This window comes from Xiphophorus couchianus, chromosome 23, assembly GCF_001444195.1.
Source record: "Xiphophorus couchianus chromosome 23, X_couchianus-1.0, whole genome shotgun sequence".
Lineage (NCBI taxonomy): Eukaryota > Metazoa > Chordata > Actinopteri > Cyprinodontiformes > Poeciliidae > Xiphophorus > Xiphophorus couchianus.
The window spans coordinates 9,173,838-9,194,512 of NC_040250.1; the positions used below are offsets into that span (position 1 = coordinate 9,173,838).

Consider the following 20,675-nt stretch of genomic DNA (forward strand, 5'->3'; position numbering starts at 1 on the left):
CCAAACTTTCGTCCTTCACAAAAAGCCTCCACAGACAAAGACTTTGTTTCCATTGACCATAAAATTGGAATTATGAAAATTTATTTAATGGAAAAATCCTTAATAAAAAAAAACTCACTCAAATGTTTTTAGTGACTTGTTGCTTTTGATTTTAATTTCGTTTCTATTTTAATGGAAACACAGCAATTGCAAAATAGTTGATATTACACTAATGTTGAAAGAACACAAAGTTTTCCACAGAATGCAGCTAAAGACAGAAACAATCTGCGTGAGGTGAGCGTTTAACTTCAGAAAGTCTAAAACTATTTAAATGAAATAACTATAAAATTTAATATTTTCTCTTCACGTGAGCATTTCCTCGAGGAAATGAGTTTCTGAAGTTTTACCAACACAGTTTTTTTGTTTAAACAATTAAAGTCTCACCAATAACATTCCTGTCACTTTGTCTCTGCAAAGATGGATTTATTCTTCATTTAGTTTTCCTTATCCCTGTACTAGCAGCTTTATATTGAACACACTTAATATGAAAGTAGGATCAATCTTCTTAATTTTACAAAATGTCAAACAGTTTCTTTATATTCTAAGTACATATTTTCCCCTTTATGTATTTATTCCAGACAGAGATAATCCTTTTCTAGCTTTATTTTCTATCCGTCTCAAGCTAAAACTCTGTTAATTGTGTTTAAATGTTAATATATGGCTTCCCTCTTTTTGTTTGTCTGAGATAGGACAGCAGGCAAAATACCAGTGGTGCTGGGGGTTGGTGGGGGGCCATGGGAGTAGTGTTCTGACTTTTCATTTGTTCACTACCCAGTAATGATTATTTTAGCCTCTAAGCCCCAGATTTGGCCTTGTTTTTGCTGTGGGAAGCAGCATCAGCAGGGACAGAGCAGCCTTGCTCTCGCTGAGAAGCTTGTCTGCGGCTAAGCCGGTTGGCAACGGGAGTCAGGTACACAACATGGAGGACAGTGCAGTCGCAGGAGGTCAGCAGGAGAGTGGCGGGGTTAGAGAGCGATGGTATGCGTGTGTGTGTGAGAGGGAGAGAGGATGGATCCGGGTTTAGCTACAGTTCCTTTGTGAAATCATGTGGTGGCTGAGTTTGAAGACGTTCTAATTATAGAGCTTCATCGCTCGCCTCGTATTTAGGGCTGGTAACAAGCCAGTTGCCAGCTTGCATGAGCAACTGCAGAAAGCTGACTTTTGGTTTAATTTGGAGGACTAGCTATAATCCAGACTAAATCCCCTAAAGATGAAGGCCCCCCTCCTCCCCTCCCATTCCTCTCCCTGCCCCTCCTCCCACCGCTGTTGGATTATGGGAGTGTCTTTAAAAGGATAAGGACATGCTTATCGCTGCTTCCCTCAACACTTGTCTGGGTCCTCAGATGTGGGGGCGGACGGGCCATCATTGCCCTATGTGACCAGGGTGGTTATGAGTCAGAGAGATTAGGCGTCTGACAACTGTAGATCAATGATAATCACAGTTTATGGTTTTTTAAACCCGAACAGTCACAAAAACATATGGATGGTAGCATATGCTTCAGCTCCCATCCAGTAAATTTTATCAGCAGGCTTCCTCTTAGTGAACAAAAACACATGAATTAGATGTTAGACAGCTCTTACTGAGTTGGGTTTGTGTAAGGTTTAATGATTTTCTGGTTTTTTTTATTGTTTGATAAAAAATGTGAACTTGATGCTGCGCTAATATAAGCAAATGTCTTAAAGTTGTAGGCAAACAGAAGAAACAACCTAAAAAACTATTTAACTATATTAGTTTATTCTTGTAATTTTATTTTTTAACTTTTTATTTTGTCTTAGTAAAATATAAATACTCATAGAAAACAGATGTTCCTCCTCGAAAGGAAATCTCTTTCCCTGGTTTTTCTACAAGTGGTGCAGAAGTATGTTCATACGTTTTAGAACCGGCCCAAGGCATAAGCAAACTAAGCTGCTTGTCTAAGGCCTCCACACCAGCAGGGGGACCCATGAGAACTGGAATTGGCACAGAAATTACGTTTAAGAATGTCCGGATTTCTTTCTCTTCTTCGGTATAAAGCATACATTTTTCTGGTGAATTGATGTAATGGACTGTTTTTTAAAGTATTAATTTTCTTACTATCTTAAACTATAATATGTCAAAACTATAAAGTATAAATATCAAAACATGGATGAAAATCAGCTGCATCTCAGTAAACTAGAATGTCATTGAAAAGTTTAATTTATTTCAGTATTTCATTTTAAAACTCTCATACCGTTATTTGTGTAGTTTTTCCATCCACTGAACTTTACATTAATTTTCTTTTTAACCTTATCCTACCATATTATTAGATATTATTTGAACTTCAATGAGTTGTGGTAACTGGACAGAAGCAATAAAATAAAGTGTTATATCTACTAGACCACGGATGATGGTTTTGAATGATTTTTTTTTCTGAATTTATTTCCCACACACAAATAGTTTTAGAAATTTTGTCATATTTATTGGCTTTCCATTCAACTCAGATATATGTAGGGACGTTTTAGCTCTTACGGCCAGATCTTGGTCCAAGAAAAAATCTGGCACATGCTTCTCCTGAAAACTTGCTCATTTTACACTTTTGTTTGTGCCAAACAGAGAAGAAATACCACATAATTAGCTACTTTAAAAATCTCTTATATTCCAGATGGCTGATCTTTTTACTCTCTGGTGTTCCTCTTAACAGCTGATAGCAAGAGATGGACCTTTGTAGCAGTCAGAAATATGTGGAAAAATCCAAAAGCACCATCATTTTGTCGAGGTAGAGGGAAATCAGCTGGCAAGCTATGAGCTGTCAAGCTGCTTATGTGGCAGACAGATCAGTTTATATCATTCGGCGCTAAAGAAGTGTTGTTGGGAGTGCTGGGAGTTTGGGCAGGGCTGTTGTGTTGCAGCGCGGAGACCGATCGAGTTCACATATGTGTTGTTTGAGATGCTATATTTAAGTGTGAGGTTGTTACTTATCTCATCGGGGCGTGATGGAGGAGAGACGAGGGAGCAGAGCGAGCTCCTGGTGGACTCCAGGCTGCGAACCCGGAGCTCCCTGCGCACCAGCTATCTGGGAGTTGCAAAGAGAGAAGGAGAGAGCGAAGCCACATGGGAGACGGATAGAAATAGAAGCACCTCGACGTGCTCGCTTGTTTACCTTCATGTCAACGTTTTTGACTCAGCTCATTAACCCATGCACCTGCGTGGATCAGAGCATCTACCGCTTTCTGTCCCCCCTCTCTTCCCCTCCCTCCTTTTCTCCCCGTCTTTCAAAATTAATTGCAATGACGACAGGTAGCCATAAACGCTTTTACATCAGGCTAACAGTTGCAACATATGGGGAAGTGGTAGGAGTTAAGGAGGGAAAGTAAGGGGGGCGTGGGGGCTATCGCACCTCACGAATCGATTTTAGCTGATACCAGTTAACACATAAACCCTGTAGCACTTTCCTCAAATCTAATCACGGATCCATTTAAACTGTGTTAGCTGGGAGTCTGCTTGCCGCTCAGATGGCTTCTCACTTTCTAATATTTTTGAGAGCATTGGTTAAAAACACGAGGCGAGTGCAGGAGAGGTAAAGCAGCGGCGGCTCTGAATAGGAAGGGGCCGCCTCCCATTACCCATGCAGCCCGCATCTTTGCTAAATTGTTTTGCATGACCTTTGCTACAGTAGCTCTAATTATTACCATCACACTGGCCCTGTAAGGCACACAGCTAATTATACCGGATTTATCTGAAGGGACGTCGGTGCCATTCTTCACAGGCATGTCTTGGCTACCGTCATTCCGGGTGATCTAAACCAGGAATAAGGTTAATTTGGATAATACAGTAATTGTAATTAGAGTCACAATAATTACAAGCGTACTTTAATAGCAGCGAAGACAAGTCCATTAGTAACAGGGATCCTAATGGACTTGTTGCACATATGCGATACCTTATGTAATTGAGAAGAATGGTATTGCCAAAAAGCAGCGAGGTTGAGCAATAACGCTGCGTAACGTGCTTGATGGCCTTATTACGGAGCCAGATTGTTTCTGTTTCCTCCCGGTTGCTCACAATTGGTGCTTGACATCAGCAACTGAAAGATGTTCAAAGACACCGAGGGATTATCCGTGAATGTAGGTAGCAACACCTTTCGTCGCCACGTCTCCTAAAAAGTTGCAACTAGAGGAAGCGATATTTTTTTCAAAGCTGCCACATGAATGGAGAGGGGCAGTTGGAGCCGTGTTTTGGCTGGCGGGCGACTCGTGTAATGAGCCTAAGAGGGTTCCAATTATTCCACTTGCGATCAAAACGGAAACAGAGATTACTTCTCTTGCCTCTTTTTTCTTCTGTCTTTGACATTTTACACACTAACATCTTTTGATAGAGGCTGGGGGGAGGAAGAGGAAAGGGAACGACTGCCAGTGAGAGCCTGATTGTCTTCAACAGGCTCCAGCAGCGCAGACCTTTCTGGAAGTGACAAGGCGATGCTTTTGCACACATTTTATCTTAATTTTTTTTTATAATCAAACTACTTTTTCCAGTCCACACAGGGTTTACTCAAGGTTTTAAAAAGTCTTAAAAATAATCCTCTTAGTTTTAAGTCTTAAAAAGTCTTGACAATGTCCAAGTTTTCTATAATGGGTCTTAACTTTCATTTTGTTATGACTTAACTCTGTTCATCCACTGACTTTTTTTCTGCCTTTACATGTTTTTTTTTAGAACAAATCACTGACATTGTGTTGAACCAGAGCCTAGGGAATTCATATGTTGTTACTTTGCAGCAACAAACATCAGGAGGATTTTATCACTCAAAGCCGTTTCTCCCAAACCTGGTAAAGAAATCTGCTCATGAAACTGGATCTTTCTTGCTTCTTTGGATAATTAAAATGTTCTTACAACCTCATTGTCCTCCAGGTCCTTGTGGGAGAGGATATTTTTTAATGAGGTCTGGTTTTAAACACTTGCATTACGTTAGCAGGTTACCACCTGTTGTCAATAACCTCTGCAATGCCCACTTAGGAGGCTGCTTTGTAAAGGATGATAAAAGTTAGATAACTGATATGTAAAAGCAACTGGTTTACCTTCCAGATAAAATAAAACATACAATGGCTTAAAGAAGTTGTTTCATCTGACAGGAGAGTTAATAGGACATAAATCTGATGTTTTTTGAGAAGTAATGAGAAAGAAATCTTTAATTTAAAGTTTGTCACGAGAGTTGTTGAGGTTAGAAAAAACATATGACAGGTGCTCTGATTAAATGAGACAGATGGAGCTAAATGCAGAACAATACTGAAGGAAAATATTTTTGAGGTTGCAAAAGACTTGAAACTGGAGCAGAGGTACAGAGCAACAAAAAAATGGTTGTGATTAATACATATTCATGTGTTAGAATGGCCTAGTCAAAGCCACACCAAATTCCTATAGAGAACTTGAAAGTCGAGGCCTACAGAAGCTCTCTGTCTAATCTGACTGAGCTTGAACTGTTCTGCAGATGAAAGGGGGGAGAAATGTCAGTGTCTAAACAAACCGTAAAATACTGGTGTTGTTGTCACAGGCGAGATTGAAATGCAACAAATTTATATTTTTCCTTCCACTTTACAATTATTCAGTGTTTGTGTTGGTTTTCACATGAAATCCCCATAAATTACATTCAAATAAGGGGCTGAAAATATGGAAAAGCTCAAAGGTTTTGGACACTTTGCGTGGTGCCAAAGTTACATCTAGTTTGTTAAAGTTACTAATTAAAATATAAGTTACTCAATATATGTAACAAAGAATCTGAAATAATCTTAAAAGTCTTACATTTTACCAGCTGGAACTTGAAGAAAGCAGAGAAAAAGGAACACATAGAGGATGTGTTGGTTTCTTACTCACTAACAGCTTAAATTATGTTCTTTAAAGCAACAAAAGGAAGGTTAAATAATCAATTGTTGGTATTTCTTTCTTTTTTTCCCCCCTGCGCCTTTACCAGATTACAAGTAGAAGCACATTTGATGCCTTGGGGTAACTAAAATAATTTCTCCATTGTAAGACATCAAACTGTATCAGACTTAAATGATGAAAAGCAGAAGACAAATAATATGTAGCACAGCTCTGAGACAAAGGGAACACCAGCAATCTGCATCTGCACAGATAAACATCCACCCCTAAGATATGTTCTTGGTAGATAACAGCTTAGTCTGAGTGTTTGCAGCACACACACAGACTAGTACACAAAGGCTTTGATAAGCACCAGAAATTACTACATGTTGTTTACGGAGGCAGAACAAAAGCATTCCGGGTTTTCATTTCAAGAAATCAAGCCATGGATAGGTGGATGCAGGATCTAAAATGCATGTCAATTGGATGGATTTGACTCTATAATATGGTCGTAATTAGACAGAAGCAGGATATCGGCTCGCGTGTTTGTTTGTGTGAAAATGAGAAGCAACGTGGCCAGGATTTGAGCGCGCGGTGCGCCGCTTTCCCCTGTGGATCCACTGCAGGGGTGCGAGTTAGAGATCCGCCGTCTGTTGCTGTTTTCCGTGACCCCGTACATTTCCCCCCGCAGTGAAAAACGGTGTTTGCCCCCAAAGACAACCCTGATACAAATTAAATTAAATGAAGTCTGCGCATAATCCCTGTGTGTTTCAGCTGCTGAATCCCCCCCACCCTCTCTCATGAACGCGTGCATCTGGACCCCTATCCGCTGGCCGAGCTCTCAAGCTGCCAGACTCCCAGTCCCTGATGGAGGCAGCAGCCGGCTCCCCCTCAGACTCATGGCCCTGCTGCGACTTTATGCGTGTTTGTGAATGTGAATGAGTGTTTCACTGTAAATTCGAAACACAGAACTTCTTCCCTTTCATATTCTCTGGCTGTGCACAAATGCATTTCTTCAAAAATAGTTTTATTTTTGTCTATGTAAGGGTATGATGTCAGAGTATTTGTTTTAAGGTTTTTCTTTTTTTTGCAGTATACTATATGTGATACGTTTAGATCTCTCACCAGAAACAAGATGCTGCTGAATCGAAAAGCGTCAGCTGTCGTTTTGTTCTAACTGTGCCCTTAATGCAGTCTGTCGCGGTCCTGCTAATAAGCCGGATTTACAGATGCGGCAGAGATCTGCACGCAGCTAATGCTCCGCTGTCAATCCCCACACTGACAGCAGCCTAAAAGGACCATCCTAAATATCACAACCAGATGTGCTCAAACATGAAGCACCAACAAACAGGATAGAAAGGATAGGGGAGGCAGAAGAAGAATGGGCGGAGGAAAAAATGCCTTATAAAAGTATTCACACTCTTTAGGTGCTGACATGGTTTTTTTTATTTGATTGACTAACATGGTGTTTTACTAGCAGCTTTACATTGATGTTTTTGTTGCAAATTAACTCAGGCTTGGTCAGATTGGATAAAGAGCATCTGTCAGTTTTTAAGTTCAAGTTGGATTTAGGGACTCTGAACTTTGACTGGGCCATTCTAATGCATATACACGCTTTAGTTAATTCAAACAGTGGAATTGCGTTCTGATTATTTGTCAAGTTCCACGGAGAACTACCAACGAACCCTTGATTTTATTCAGGAAAACATGTAAAACATTCTGTACTTGACCCCAGAGGACCTACGTTAGACACCAATTATCTAAACAATTTTATTGTCGCTCTGGCTGTAAGTTTTGGGTTGTTTTGATGAAAGTCTGTTGCAGTCTGACAGGATTTCTTTCATTGTTGTCCTTTATTTAACTCCAATCTTCCCATCAACTCTGACCAGCTTAACTTTCCCGGCTGGAGAAAAGCATCACCATAGCATCATGCTTCCACCGCCATGTTTCAACAGAGATTTTCAGGGTGACGGGGTACAATGATAGTAAACTACTCTTTTTTTTTTTTTTTTTTTTGCATGTAGGCTCAAATGTCCAATCTTCTTCCATGTTGTATATCGAGACTACATCACATACATCTGTTTTGTAATTAACCAATTGTTTACACTGGGTTTAAATTGAGTTTGGTGAATACATAAGCAAATGTTTAAACCATGTTTTATGTTCATAATATATGCTATTTTGTGTTGGCTTATCACATAAATCCCAGTGAAATGCATTGCAGCTTGTTGTCGTAACGTGACAAAACTTTCAATTGATAGCAGCTGTTTCCATATGCATTGTGCTTAGGGGCAAGAATGGAAGGAATCCCTTTTTATGAGCCTGAGTTGAAGTTTGTATGTTTGTGTGCCTGTGTGTGGTCACAGTTTGTGCATTTATGTGTGTGAGAGATCCGAGCACCTGCACACATGCCCTTTGAAAAGCTCCATCACCCCCCCATCCAGCCAACATGCAGTGTAAACACGGTTTGTTTGAGCGAGTGGCCTGGGGTTGCTAGATTAATGAGCGCTGATGAAGTTCCACTCGTATCCTAGGTGCTGCCTCCCTGTTTGCTGGAGTGGCTGTGATGTGGCAGTGTGTCTGGAGGCGGTGACTCATTCCCTTTACCCAGTGTCAGATTAAGGCATGTCAATAAACAGACCCACTCAATCCATCTCCGAGTGACTGCATCCGCTCACAGAGCCTCCCAGTCTGTAATGAGCTGCTGCAAATCTCCATCAAACTAAAATGTCTGGAAAGATGCCTTGTCACAGTGAGCAAGAGAAAGAAAAGACAGGGAGGGAGGGCAGGGGAGACAGGGAGACTACAGCTGGGCCGATGTGAGTGGCAGCCACCTTTAAGCTGCCGAGAGAAATTCCTGCACTCCTTTCTCCACGCCGCAGAAGACGAGTCGATTCGGGTTTCTAATTTCTGTCGTCCTCGCCGAGTTTATTAAAAATGTGCTCTTTGCTTACTGATTTCCAAAGTGAGTGAAAGAAGTGCTGTTTATTCAGTCGCTGCTCTCGCGTAAGCGTTTAAGAGAAATGTGTTTACATAATCTGGAGTGTTTCTGAGTGTTTATTTTTAAGGCTCGGCCCAGGGGAGGCGGGAGGAACCTTTGGGAATATTTTCTGCTCTAATTTAACATCCCCTTCAACACTGTGGCTGATGTAGGCCACAACTCAAAGGAGAAATTGCTATCCAGTGATTCTTTGAGGAAAGAAAGAAATTAAATGACTGCTAAGAATATGTTTGTAATGCCTATTCCTAGGGGGGGAACGGAAACCACAAAATCTACCTGGATTAGACTGGCTCCTTAGTGTTTCCGAAGTCTGTTCAAAAAAATTACCACCTAGCTCTCATGTGGCGCCATATATGCACATTAACGGATTTTAGGATGAGAGGAGTGTGCAAACTTTTGAGTCTGACATCCAAATTAAAGAAAATCCCTCAAGACTTGCCTGGAAGGGAAGTTCCCTGCTATTTGAATTTGATTGGGCTCCCCAGGCTTTTAGAAAAGTAAGCCGATTTCTTTTAGGAAACAGTGCAGATAGTCGCTTTCCTCCCTCCCTGCTTTTCTCTCTGTTGAACCGTAAATTATAATGGTTTCGATGGAGCAGACGTTTTCTGGATCTGAGAGCGAATGCAGCCCTGACCACTGAACAGGTGTTAAGTGAAACTCTATCCCCCCAGATTGAAGCAGTACACCCCTATTCACTCTAATGGACACTGTAACTCCATCTAAACGGCTTAAAAGCACCAGCCTTGTGTCGACACAAAAAGGCAAAACAAAACACCAGTATTATGTGAATTACAAGGAGGAAGTGGGGTTTTATCCTTCAAATGGAACCTTGGAACCCAACAACAAAGGTAAAAAGACCAGATTTGGGTATAAAACATTCATAACCTGTTTGGCTGCATAAATAAATTAGAATATTTTAATAGTACAATTTCAGACGCCTTAAATTATCTCTGAACCTGATATTTCTTAAATTTCCACCTCTTCCAAACAAACGTCTCCACCGATATACCACAGTCTGCTGATCTGAAGTAAGTCATTGAAGAAAATGTTAGGATTTAATCACTCTGACCTTAAGAGTTTCTTTATTGTATTCATTTTTAAGTATATTTTTTTATATCCATGCATTTTGCCACGCATTGTGGCATGTTGAAAACCACGTTTTATGTTGGTTGATGTGAGGAAATAAAAAAGATCTTGTAGATCATCAGTGATGTACTTCAGTGCATTCGCATTGGGATCAAGGGTGTGAAATTCACAGAGTTCTGCTGCATCAGAACTGGGTGCATTACTATCGCCATAATAAATTAGGGATAAACTGACCACCTTTAAATTTCAATTCTCTATGAATTCCCCAAAGTAGTCAGATAATTATTAAGTGACATCTTTGGTTTCAGTTGGTGCGTGGTGTTTATTGCATGTGAAGAAAAACTAAATAAAAAGCTGTAACTGCGTGATTTCTCTGCTGATCACATTGTGTGTGCTGCATTACAAAAGAAGGCATTGCACCTACCAAACAATAGACAGTTATTTTTAGGTGTTACTAATTGAGCAAAAAATGTTTTTCTGCTCATTTATGTATTCCCAGAAATGCAGTAGATCGATTAACTAATTGGATCATTTCTTTATTTCTAGGAAAACAACAGAGCTGCAATAAATGTTAGGTAGAAACATCAGTCGATGTGTTAGTGTGCAGGTCCGATTTGTTTGTTCATGGTCTATTTTTCTGGCATTTAGTTTTTTAAGTGATTTCTGGCTAGAAAACCTTTGGATTTGATTTCTTTAAATCTTTAAAAAAAACAAAAAAAAACGTTTACTGAGACACAATTGGTTTCAGGGTTTGCCAACTGAAAATCGGCCCACCCTGCCTGGGAATGTATAATTCGCACCCTGAACGCTACCAACAGTTTGAAACACGTTGGGGCCCAAGTGGTGATTCCCCGCTAAGACAGCAGCTCCAACTTTAAGCCTTTTCAGCGTCAGTCATCTCCGCTGGAATGCAGACGTCTGCAAACGGGTGCTAATATTTAAAATCTTTTCATCATTCTGAGAGGGAGGGAAATAGCTTTGACGTTGAGAAGCTCATGAATAATGAATGCTGTTTCTATCAATGTATGTATAATTAATCACATCTCCTACTAACTGGACTTCTGTGGAGCCTGTGGTCCTGAGAGACGTGGAAACTGGTCTGCACTTTTTGTCTGTGCTCCGTGGTTGAAAGGCAGTCGAGTGATATGCAGATTTGAATGTGGGTGGTTGATGCACAGGTGGCGCAAAAACAACAGCATCATGGAACAGCGGCTGATTGTTTTTGGTCTGAATGGGAAAATATTTCCTCCGTTTACACGGGCGAAGGCGTGAAAAACGAGGAGGAAACGCAAGCAGGAAGTGCCGTTGTGTTTCAAGCTTCATTGTTTTGCTAAAAGCCTGTTATTTAGCGTGACCACACAATGCTGAACACTGGTGGTCAGGGCCATATGTGACCTCACGAGCGCTCTCGGCTGTTTTTTTGTCATCAACTCGTAAAGAGTGCAGCACAAGCAACGGCAAAGCGACAAAATGTTTTTAAAACCCCTCCACAGAATCATTCACTTCTGTGGCGTGATTGATTTCCCAATGAGCGACTGGGTTTGGGGTGAACTTATGTGTGATGAAGTGAAATGATGCAGAGAATGTGGCAGGTTATTCGTCACACGTGTACCCTTCTGTCACAATTGATTGTGTATAATTTGAGTTTGCAGGGAAGGCAGTTGATATTAAATGGTAACAACTCTCTGTATTCATCATGCTGGGCCTCTTTGAGAAGGCAGAAATAGAAAATGTAATCCCATCCACAGCCATAGCTGTGCCTCAGGCACTCTTTCACCCTTTTTACCACTGATCCTCCCTCTGGGGCTCTGCCCTCTCTAAAGGAAGAGGGAAATCTATAATCTAGCAGATGGCAGAGGTCTATGAGAAATCTTATAATCAAGTTGAAGGTGTTGATGTTGGTCACCGAAGGGGAGGGAGCAAAAGGTCTGCGATAGCCGAGGAGCATTCCTCCTCTCTCGGAAGGCGAGCAAAGCGCAGGTCCGCCGCGAACAGGTGCATTCATCATCTGCGTCTTGTCCGTGGGTGTCACGCTGCCTGAATTGGAGCTGCTTAGAGGCACGGCTGGGTGCAGACCCAGAGGCGGGGACGTCAGGCGCCAGCACAGACTTGTGAGTCAGGGAATGTTGGAGTGGTGCTTTTGTTCCAAATAGGAAACAGAGAGTGTGTGTGTGTGCAGGAACGCTGATGTGCAGGAGGCTCAAAGTGAAGCATTTCTTTTCACAGACACTGTGTAGGGAATCAAAAAGTTGCCTGCAAGTCCAAGCGCTCACAATGTAGCCTCGATCTGCGCTGCAGAACTACATGAAAAGAGATATTTCTTGTATGAAATATTCCCTTCTTGCACAAGGCATGAGCTGCTAGGAGATTCTCACAGCTTTATAACCTTGAGTTAAAGCAGCTTTAGCAAAGCAGGAAATATCACAAATAATCCTAATTACAGCAATGTGTGCCAAAGGACTAATTGTTGAATATTATATTCCAGATATAAGAAATAAAATACAAGTTTTGGTTTTGATTAAAGAAAATAAAACCAAAAACTTTACGGATTAGAGCAGCAGTTGTTATCTATTTTTCTTCCTATTTTGATACATAAAGTTAAGCAAAAAGTCAATTTGTATGAAATTTTGTATTTTTCACAAAATGTTGTATTTTTATCTGATTATTGTGACTGTTTTCTCATGCGCCTACTTTAAAAAAAAAAAAAAAATACATTTTGCACTAGGATATCCAAAACTCAAGGGACTGACTCATCGGGCATTACATGCAATATTTCCTTCCTGGGCAGAGAGGAGGCTGAGACACAACCTAGTGCTGCTTAAATACAAAACGTAGCAGACAAATGTCATCCGACAGTCTTAATAGATTCAGTCTCGTCTGCTGTTCTGTGTGTTTAAAGCCTGCGTTTTAGCGTGGCAGCGAGAACATTAGTTTTTCCACAAACAGCATGGCTGGATGTTCTTTGTCAGCTAAATTGATGACATTAAAGAGTTGCATCCATGGCAGACAGACATGAGGGAATCAGTTTTTCTTCCATATGTGCTCAGTGTTGCTACCCCTCTATTCCCTCCGCCCTTGATCTATTAAATGCAATTTGTCTCAAATGTTAACTTTAAAAGATTTATTGTTCGCTTTGCGGTTGTGGCGGGGTCAGAACTTTGTAAATAGATAAATGTCAATCCGTTTGGTGTTTTGTTTCCATTTTTAAAATGGAGAAGAAAAAGTGTTTCATAGCTTGCGTTCTGGTTTAAATCTGGCTTTCAATCAGCTTTGATGGTACAGAGAGTCAACCAGCTGTGTCACATTTTTTCCCCTCCCTCTCCTCCCCTATCGGTGTGACATCTGCTGAACTTGTCGGGTGTTTACTGGTGTAACAACTGGTGTCGTCACCCCTGCTGCCGCTCTCCGTCTTCACTCTGATGCTCCCGCCCGAGCCCCCATACAATGAATACACTTGCATCCAGACTGCCGAAGCAATTGTCACGCTGAGAGGAAGGCAAATCAAATCTTATGGCAGGAACTAGGCGAGGAGATTGCTTTTCCTCTCAGTCGCAGGGAAGCGAGTCCATCGCTCCCTCTGGTTCTGATGGAGGGAAAGAAGAGACGGCTGAAAAGTGGAAAGCTGCTGGGTTATGCCGACGCTCCTGTTGGGCAGGTTGGACCCATTCGCCCTCCTCCCCTCCAATCTCTTTCCACTTCTTCCTTCCACTCGCCCTGACACTCCCCATCCGTCACTGGGTGACACCGGGGACTACATCCCTGCCTCCAGTCGTTTGGATGAAACGGAACAATAATTAGAGGGATAGAGTGACTCTGGCCGCTGAACTGGGGCCGCTCAGATCACAACAACACATTGTCCAACCTGATTAAGCGGCCATTTGTGGCATCCGCGCTGTAGTTAAGCAGTCCGCGATCGTCTTGCGTGAAACTTGACCTCCCTGCAAGATATATTGACATGTCCTCCAGTTTGAGGTCGGACAGAAATGTGGGGGAGGACATTGCATTTCTTTACAGGAAGCCCTGACTAATGCGTCTGATTCTCCCTCAGAATAGGCCCTCTTGACTGACTCATCGATGCCCAAGGTTATGCCCCCCCCATGATGATTTATTGTTTATTTCCCTATGACAATTTAATAAACAGAGGAAAATAGGCTACAATCTTTGATTAATGGGGAACTGCAGTTTGGAGGAATAGCTGAAGTGGAAGTAATGGAGCTTCCTGAATGCACCGATTGTCAGGGTTCAGACGCCAGGCTGGATTAGTATTGACTTTATGCGTTTTCCAGGTCTGGATAAGTATGACAAAGAAAATAGAAAAATATTTTTCCATTCTTCATTCCCTTCTTCTATTACAAACATTAGTCTTCCTATGCTTTTTCTTTCCCTCTTCTTTCTTTTCTCTTTTTTTCCATTACTCTCTTCTGTCTCTTTTGTTGTGCCCTCTTTCCTTCGTCTCTTTCTGTTTTTCTTCCTTGTTTTACATCTTCATCATTTTGTCCTTCATCTTTCCTCTTTCCTTTTATTCTTTGCTTCCTACTTTCTTTCCATCTTTCATTTTTGGTCCTTTTCATTTTTCTATCTGTCTTTTGTTTCATTACATCCTTTCTTCTGCAGTTCCCCTTTCTTGTCCTTCACCCATTCTTCCTTATTATCTTTCTATTTGGTCATTTTTTATTCATACTCTTCCAACCTGGTCTTGTTTCCTTCTTCTTTTCTTTTTGTTTTTTATCTATTTCCTGTTTTTCTATTTTACAACTTTCCTTCCTTTCTCTCCTTCCTTCTCTTTTGCTGTTCTTCCTTTTCTTATTTCTACCATTTTTGCAATTCTTTCATTCTTGCTATTCCTTTCGTCTTTCCATCCTTTTATCTTTTTGGTGTTTCATTCATTGTTTCTCTCGTTGTCTCTGTTTCTCTCTTTGTTCTTATTCTCTTTTCCCTCATGGCTGTTTTGTTTCCTTTTCTTTATTTATTTTCTCATGTGTTTACTGTTTTTTAATTTTTTCTACTTCCATTTCTTTCTCCTTCCCTTCTTTATTGTTATTCCTTCTTTTCTTTCTTTTGTTCCTGTTTCCTTTAGCCTTCCATTTTAAACTCTCTTCACTCCCTTGCTTCAGTCTTTCTCTATTTCCTTCCTCTCTTTTTTCCTTCTTTCCCTCTCAATACCTTGAGAACTCTGTTGATTTGAGTCAGGAACGGTTCAGGATTTGGATGTGAAGAACCTGCTGGAACCCTTCAGTCGTGTTGTGGAAAGCAGAGTCCCATTTCAGGACAGGGACGGGTTGTGAGTTTGGGTGGTTGGGTGGGTGTGTGGGTGTTGAGTGGGGGGGTTGCCGCCGTCTTCTGCGGGCCGTTCTCACCCAAAACATACCAACCAAACCAATTACAGCCTGCTGCCTGAGTGACATTCACAAGATATTTTCTATCTGGTCTTTTAAATGAAGTTTTCCTCTTGTTACTCATGCCTTGCATTTTCATTAGTCTTTCAGTGGATGTGCAGCCTCTGTGGCAGATGAGGCAGTTTAATTTTTGTGTGCTGGGATCAAAGCGTCGCGCAAGTGCAACACAAAACATTATGCATAAACTACACAGTGCATAATTTCTGTATTATACAAACTTGAGTCCTCGTACATTGTGATACCCATTCATGCCTCTGCCATGGGATACATGTTTAATAAACATACCCATACAGGTGCATTTGAAAAATATACCCCTGTTTATGAATTAATTAAAGAAGAATTTGACTTGCATTATTCTGCCACTACTGTTAACTTTGATATTTAATGGAGTCAAGCCGAATGGGAGCAGGAGGAGTCAGGGGTAATACAAATGAACAAACACTGTGTGCCCTAGATTATTTGATACTACTGAAATGTTAATTACATTCCTTCTCATGATTTATCCACTACAGTAATGACTTAAAGTTTAATTAGGGGTAAATGGTAAAAGGAGAAGGAATTACAATATGATGCAATATTATTAAGTAAACATCCTGAGCCTGTATTAGCTTGTCTAGTGATTTATCAAAGTTTGGTGGACTTTGAAAGATGGACACACCTCAGAAGCTCAAGTTTTCCAAAATGGCCCCAGTCCAAATCAGCCAATCACATGGCAGCAACTCACATTTAGGCTTAGATGCGGTGAAGGCGGCTTGCTGATGTTCCAAACAAGCATCAGAATGGGAAATAAAAGAGATTTAGCTGGCTTTAAATATGGCATGGTTGTTGATGCCATACGGACTGGTCTGAGTATTTCGGAAACCGTTGATCTAAAGGGATTTTCACACAAAACCATCTCTTGGGTTTAGAGAGAAATGTTTGAAAAAGAAAAAAAAAAATCCACAAAGCGGCAATTGTGTGGATAAAATGCTTTGTTAGAGGAAAATGGACAGACTGAATGATATGAAGGGTTGAAGCCACACCAGGTTCCCCCTGTCTGTTAAAGTCAGGAAACTGAAGCTACAGTTGATTTTACTTCACCAAAATTGGATGATTATAGATCAAAAAACCTTTCCTGGTTTTTTAGGTGTTAGGGTCAGACTCTGATGTGAACAACATGAAAGCATGGATCCGTCCTGACCTATGTCATGCTGTAATAAGTGTTGGCGTAGTTTCCTACTTTTTCCCTGCTAGTAGCAACGTAGCATTGCTTAAATATCAGTGTTGTTACTGACATCTTCATCTCGTTATGACCAGTTAAATATCCCATGATGGAGACTTCCTGCAGAGAAATGCACCATGTCACAAAGTTCAAATCATCTCAAACTAATTTCTTGAACATGTTGGTGATTTTTCAGTTTTCCAGTAGCTCAGATGTCACCAGATCTCAAGCCATTAAATCACCTCTGGGATGAACTGGATCAGGACTTTTGACTCCTTGGCAAATCTGCAGAAACTTTGAGTTGCTATCTTGTTGACGTAGACCAAAATCTCTTGCTGACCTTGTTGAATTTAAGCCATCTAGACAGTTCTCAAGGCGGAACGGTTCCAACTTCCTCAATTAGTTTGTACCAAGATGAGTTTAGACATTCTAGTGTGGCACTGGCTTATGAAATTTGTGAAGCACCAGCAATTTATGACACACTTCCAAACAACCTTCAGCATGGTGGCTGATATGGGGATTTTTAGTGACACCAAATAGTTTTCTATAGTCATTATCTGTCTGATTGTTATCACAGGGTAAAAATCAAAGATTATAAAAAATATTTGAGCTTTGTCTTATTTTTGAAGCGTTGGGATGTTTTAAAATTACCGTATTTGCTTCTAACTTTTGGGAACAACTACCTTCAGTGCTAATCCTAGCTTTCACCTAAACAAATAACAAAAAGTGAGATCTTTGTGCACAGTTGCAATTTTGGAAGTATATGTACTAAAGGTAAAACATGGCTTTGGACTGCTGATTGGTTAAGTTAAGTTAGCCACCTCGTATCAGGGCTAATGCTAATAGCCAAGCAGAATCCGTCTTCTTATTGTTGAAAAGGCAACAAATGACTAGATTTGGCATGAATTGGTCAAAATCTGACCTCACCTATTAAGCTTTAGCTTCCTGCTTGTGCATTTATTTTTTTCCTTAAATGACATTTATCTTGGCTGGAACCCAGTAGCAATCCAAATAGTCAAAGTGTTGAAGCCAGATACCTTCTAACAAGGTCAGCGTTTGCACAGTCATACTCCATTTCAGTCCAAATGTGTTTTGTCAATGCATATGACAGCTGCACAGGCCCACTGCTGCCTCAACAGCAGGCCTGCATCAAATAGTTGGTCCACTTGATGATCAGCAACCGTGCTCCAGCGGCTACATTAACCTTTCTTAACTTTAGGAAAGAGGGTTTTCTTCTTTCAGCAAGGCTTTGATGCCGGTATGCTACACTTTCCTTGGAAATCAGGCGTTGACTCTGGCTTTATCAGGATACAGTGTCTCCTCTGTGGAATTTTAAGTGAAGACTGTTTTCTTTCTGCAGAAACTCCTGCTTCGTGTCCAACTTTGTCTGAGGAGTCATATCTTGGCCTGGTGCAGAACGGGGAAATTCCTCGGAGAGGTCTTTGATTTGCCACTGCTCTCTGATGTCTCACCTAGAGTCAGTAGATGTTTGACAGATGTGGAGGGGCTACCTGCACAAAAGTACTCTCATTCCTTTTGTCATAGATTCTACTAACTGAATAAATGTGGAAAAAATTTACCAAAAGATCAATTTTAACTGTGTTCTTTAATATGGGTCAGAGATCTATTGAATGCATATTCTGAAAGCCTTTTCATCGTGCGATCGCGGAGTTAAGATTCCTCCGGTACACTCTTAATTTCATCTACTGGTCTTATAGTTATTTATTTATTTATTTAATATTTCAACATGAATGTCTTCTCCAACATGGGAAAAGCAGGGAGTTTAGAGGGAGAGAGAGGGAGAAAAGGAGAACCTTTCTGTTTCTTCTCCTATCTGCATGATAGTCTGTCCTCCCTTATGACTCCATTTTAAAGACAGTGGGCTGACCGGCAGGGTGGGGAGGGAGCATGGGATCGAGAGCGGGGAGGGCAAAGAGGAGAAGAGCGGCTGCGCTCGCTGCAGCACTCTCCTCTGCTGCTCTCAGCTCTCAGTCAGCCTCTCTACGTGTGTGCTTTGAAAGAGAATAGGAATCAGCCCTTTGAAAGCCGAGGCTGCTCACCAGGGCCTTTGTGTAAAATAACATTTCTACTGAAAGCCAATTACTGCTAACATTATTTTGGTTGCTTCCATTATTAAAAGTACCTCTCTCTGTTGCCCCCACCATCCTTCCCTTCCTCCATCCCTCCCTCTTCATCACTCTCTTGCAGACGGAGAATTATTCCATTGATTCCAGTTATGTGAACAGCAGAGCCCACCTCATTAAAAGGTATGTCTTGATTAGGAATTGTTACCAGCACCTCATTACCATTGTTATCTGTAATTGTTTTATCTTAATGAGAGCACCAGTTGGTGCAGCTTGCATGTGTACCTGCATGTTTTTTTTTTTTTTTTTTTTTTTTACTCGGTGTAATTGAAAAGGGGAGGATGAGATTTTGGGATAAATAATGTAACTCTGTGAAGCATTTAGTGGAAACAAATGTTTAAAAGGGATGTTCAGATTGTTCACTATAAGAAAGATAGTTTCATGTTTTAGAATATTCCACCTCTCTGATTTTACTTATCAGTAGAACATGTGGGTTATTTTACATCTGCTTATGGTTTACTGCAGGAAAGTCCAAATCTGCTTTTATAATCAAAATATCCACAATAACATGTGAGGAATTAACTAATTTTACTACATTTGTTTCCAGCTTACAGGCACAAGAAATTGCACTTTATTCTAAATTTAACATTTAATATTTAAGATAAAGTTGACTTCTCATGCCTCAATAAATAAAAAGTATTTGAACACAATGCTACAGAAATACAAAAACTGCAACAGGAACCTGCAAAATGAAAACATTTGAGGTCAAACCTGAACTATCAGGGCTCCCATGCAGCCTGGAAAACCAGGGTACTTGATTTCAATGTTTTCCAGGTCTGGATAAGTATTAAACAATAAAATAACAATTTTTCTACACTTCCCTTTGAGCGTACACTCTTTTTCTACATCGTCAAATTAGAGGGCTTCCTTTTAAATAGCTCATTATTAGCTCTGACTTCAACTGCATTGTTTCATCCTCAATAGTAGGTTGCTTTGGATAAAAGCATCTCCCAAATGCAGAAATATAAACATGCCGTGTTCTTTCTTATTTCTTGTTTCTGAATCTTCCTTCCTTCTGTTTTTATTCCAGTTCTTGTATTCTTTGTTCTTTCTTTCTTTTTGTCCCTCGTTTATGTTCTTTCTCCATTTCTTTCTTGTGTTACTTTCTTGTCCCTGCCCACTGTACACATATCTGCCATAAATTTATTGTGAATGTTTTAGTTTTATTTATTATTTAAAATGACTACAAAGGACTGGAAAGTTGAGTCTGGAGTAATGTTTAATTTTAGCATGAAAAATTTGCAGGAACCCTGCAGAGTCTGCCTTCAATAAGCTGCCTAATCCCAGAGGCATAGGAACCCCATTTTATTTATTTCCAAGTAATTAAAATGAAAATTCAGCTTAGTTAACACGTTCTAAAGGCTTAGAAAATCATCTGTTTATGGTATTAACGTGTACAATTTCAACAGTTCAAATGAGAAATAACCTACATTTAATGAGATTATTTAAGTTTTTTATGCTATGTGCACTCTTTGGATGTGAAGTGATATTTCACACTACATTTCATCATTATTATATGGCTTACAATGTTGTTTTTTTTGCTCTAACTCGATATTTTACCCCCTATGGAAATTTCTGGACAGTCTTCCTGTGTTTTACAAATCTACTGTAATGTGTTTCACCTCTAACACACACAGCTTTAGATTTATTTCTAAAAGCATGTCTGATTTGGCACATATCATTTCAAAAAATCTTTTGTAAACTCACATCTTGCTCTGCTGAGGATCTTGACTGGGGAGATGCAGACCAGCGTTAGCCCTCTCTACACCTTGGAGATAATTCGCCTCTGAACATGTTCTCTTTGCAGCTTCCACTAATTACGTGTGGACAAAAAAAAAAAAATCAAAGTAAGGCTTGTTCTGCTGTTTGATAATTTAAGTACTTTGAGCGTCGTAATTATTAATGATTAGTGCTGCCCTCAGGTCTCTCTCAGATGGAGGGAGAGCTGGGTCTCGACCGAGCGGGCCGCATCGCACAGAGGGAGACAGGCAGAGGCACCGAC

The 20,675-nt window shown here is 40.5% G+C and overlaps 1 protein-coding gene across 7 annotated transcripts in view; it reads left to right on the top strand.

Annotated features, from left to right (window-relative positions):
* Positions 1-20,675, top strand: part of pcdh19 (protocadherin 19) — an 82,196-nt gene that overhangs the window by 24,733 nt on the left and 36,788 nt on the right. For all 7 annotated transcript variants that reach the window (XM_028008593.1, XM_028008597.1, XM_028008599.1 and 4 more), the window contains exon 3: positions 18,738-18,796. In XM_028008593.1, coding sequence (XP_027864394.1) covers positions 18,738-18,796 — 59 coding nt within the window. The remainder of the gene's footprint in view (positions 1-18,737; positions 18,797-20,675) is intronic.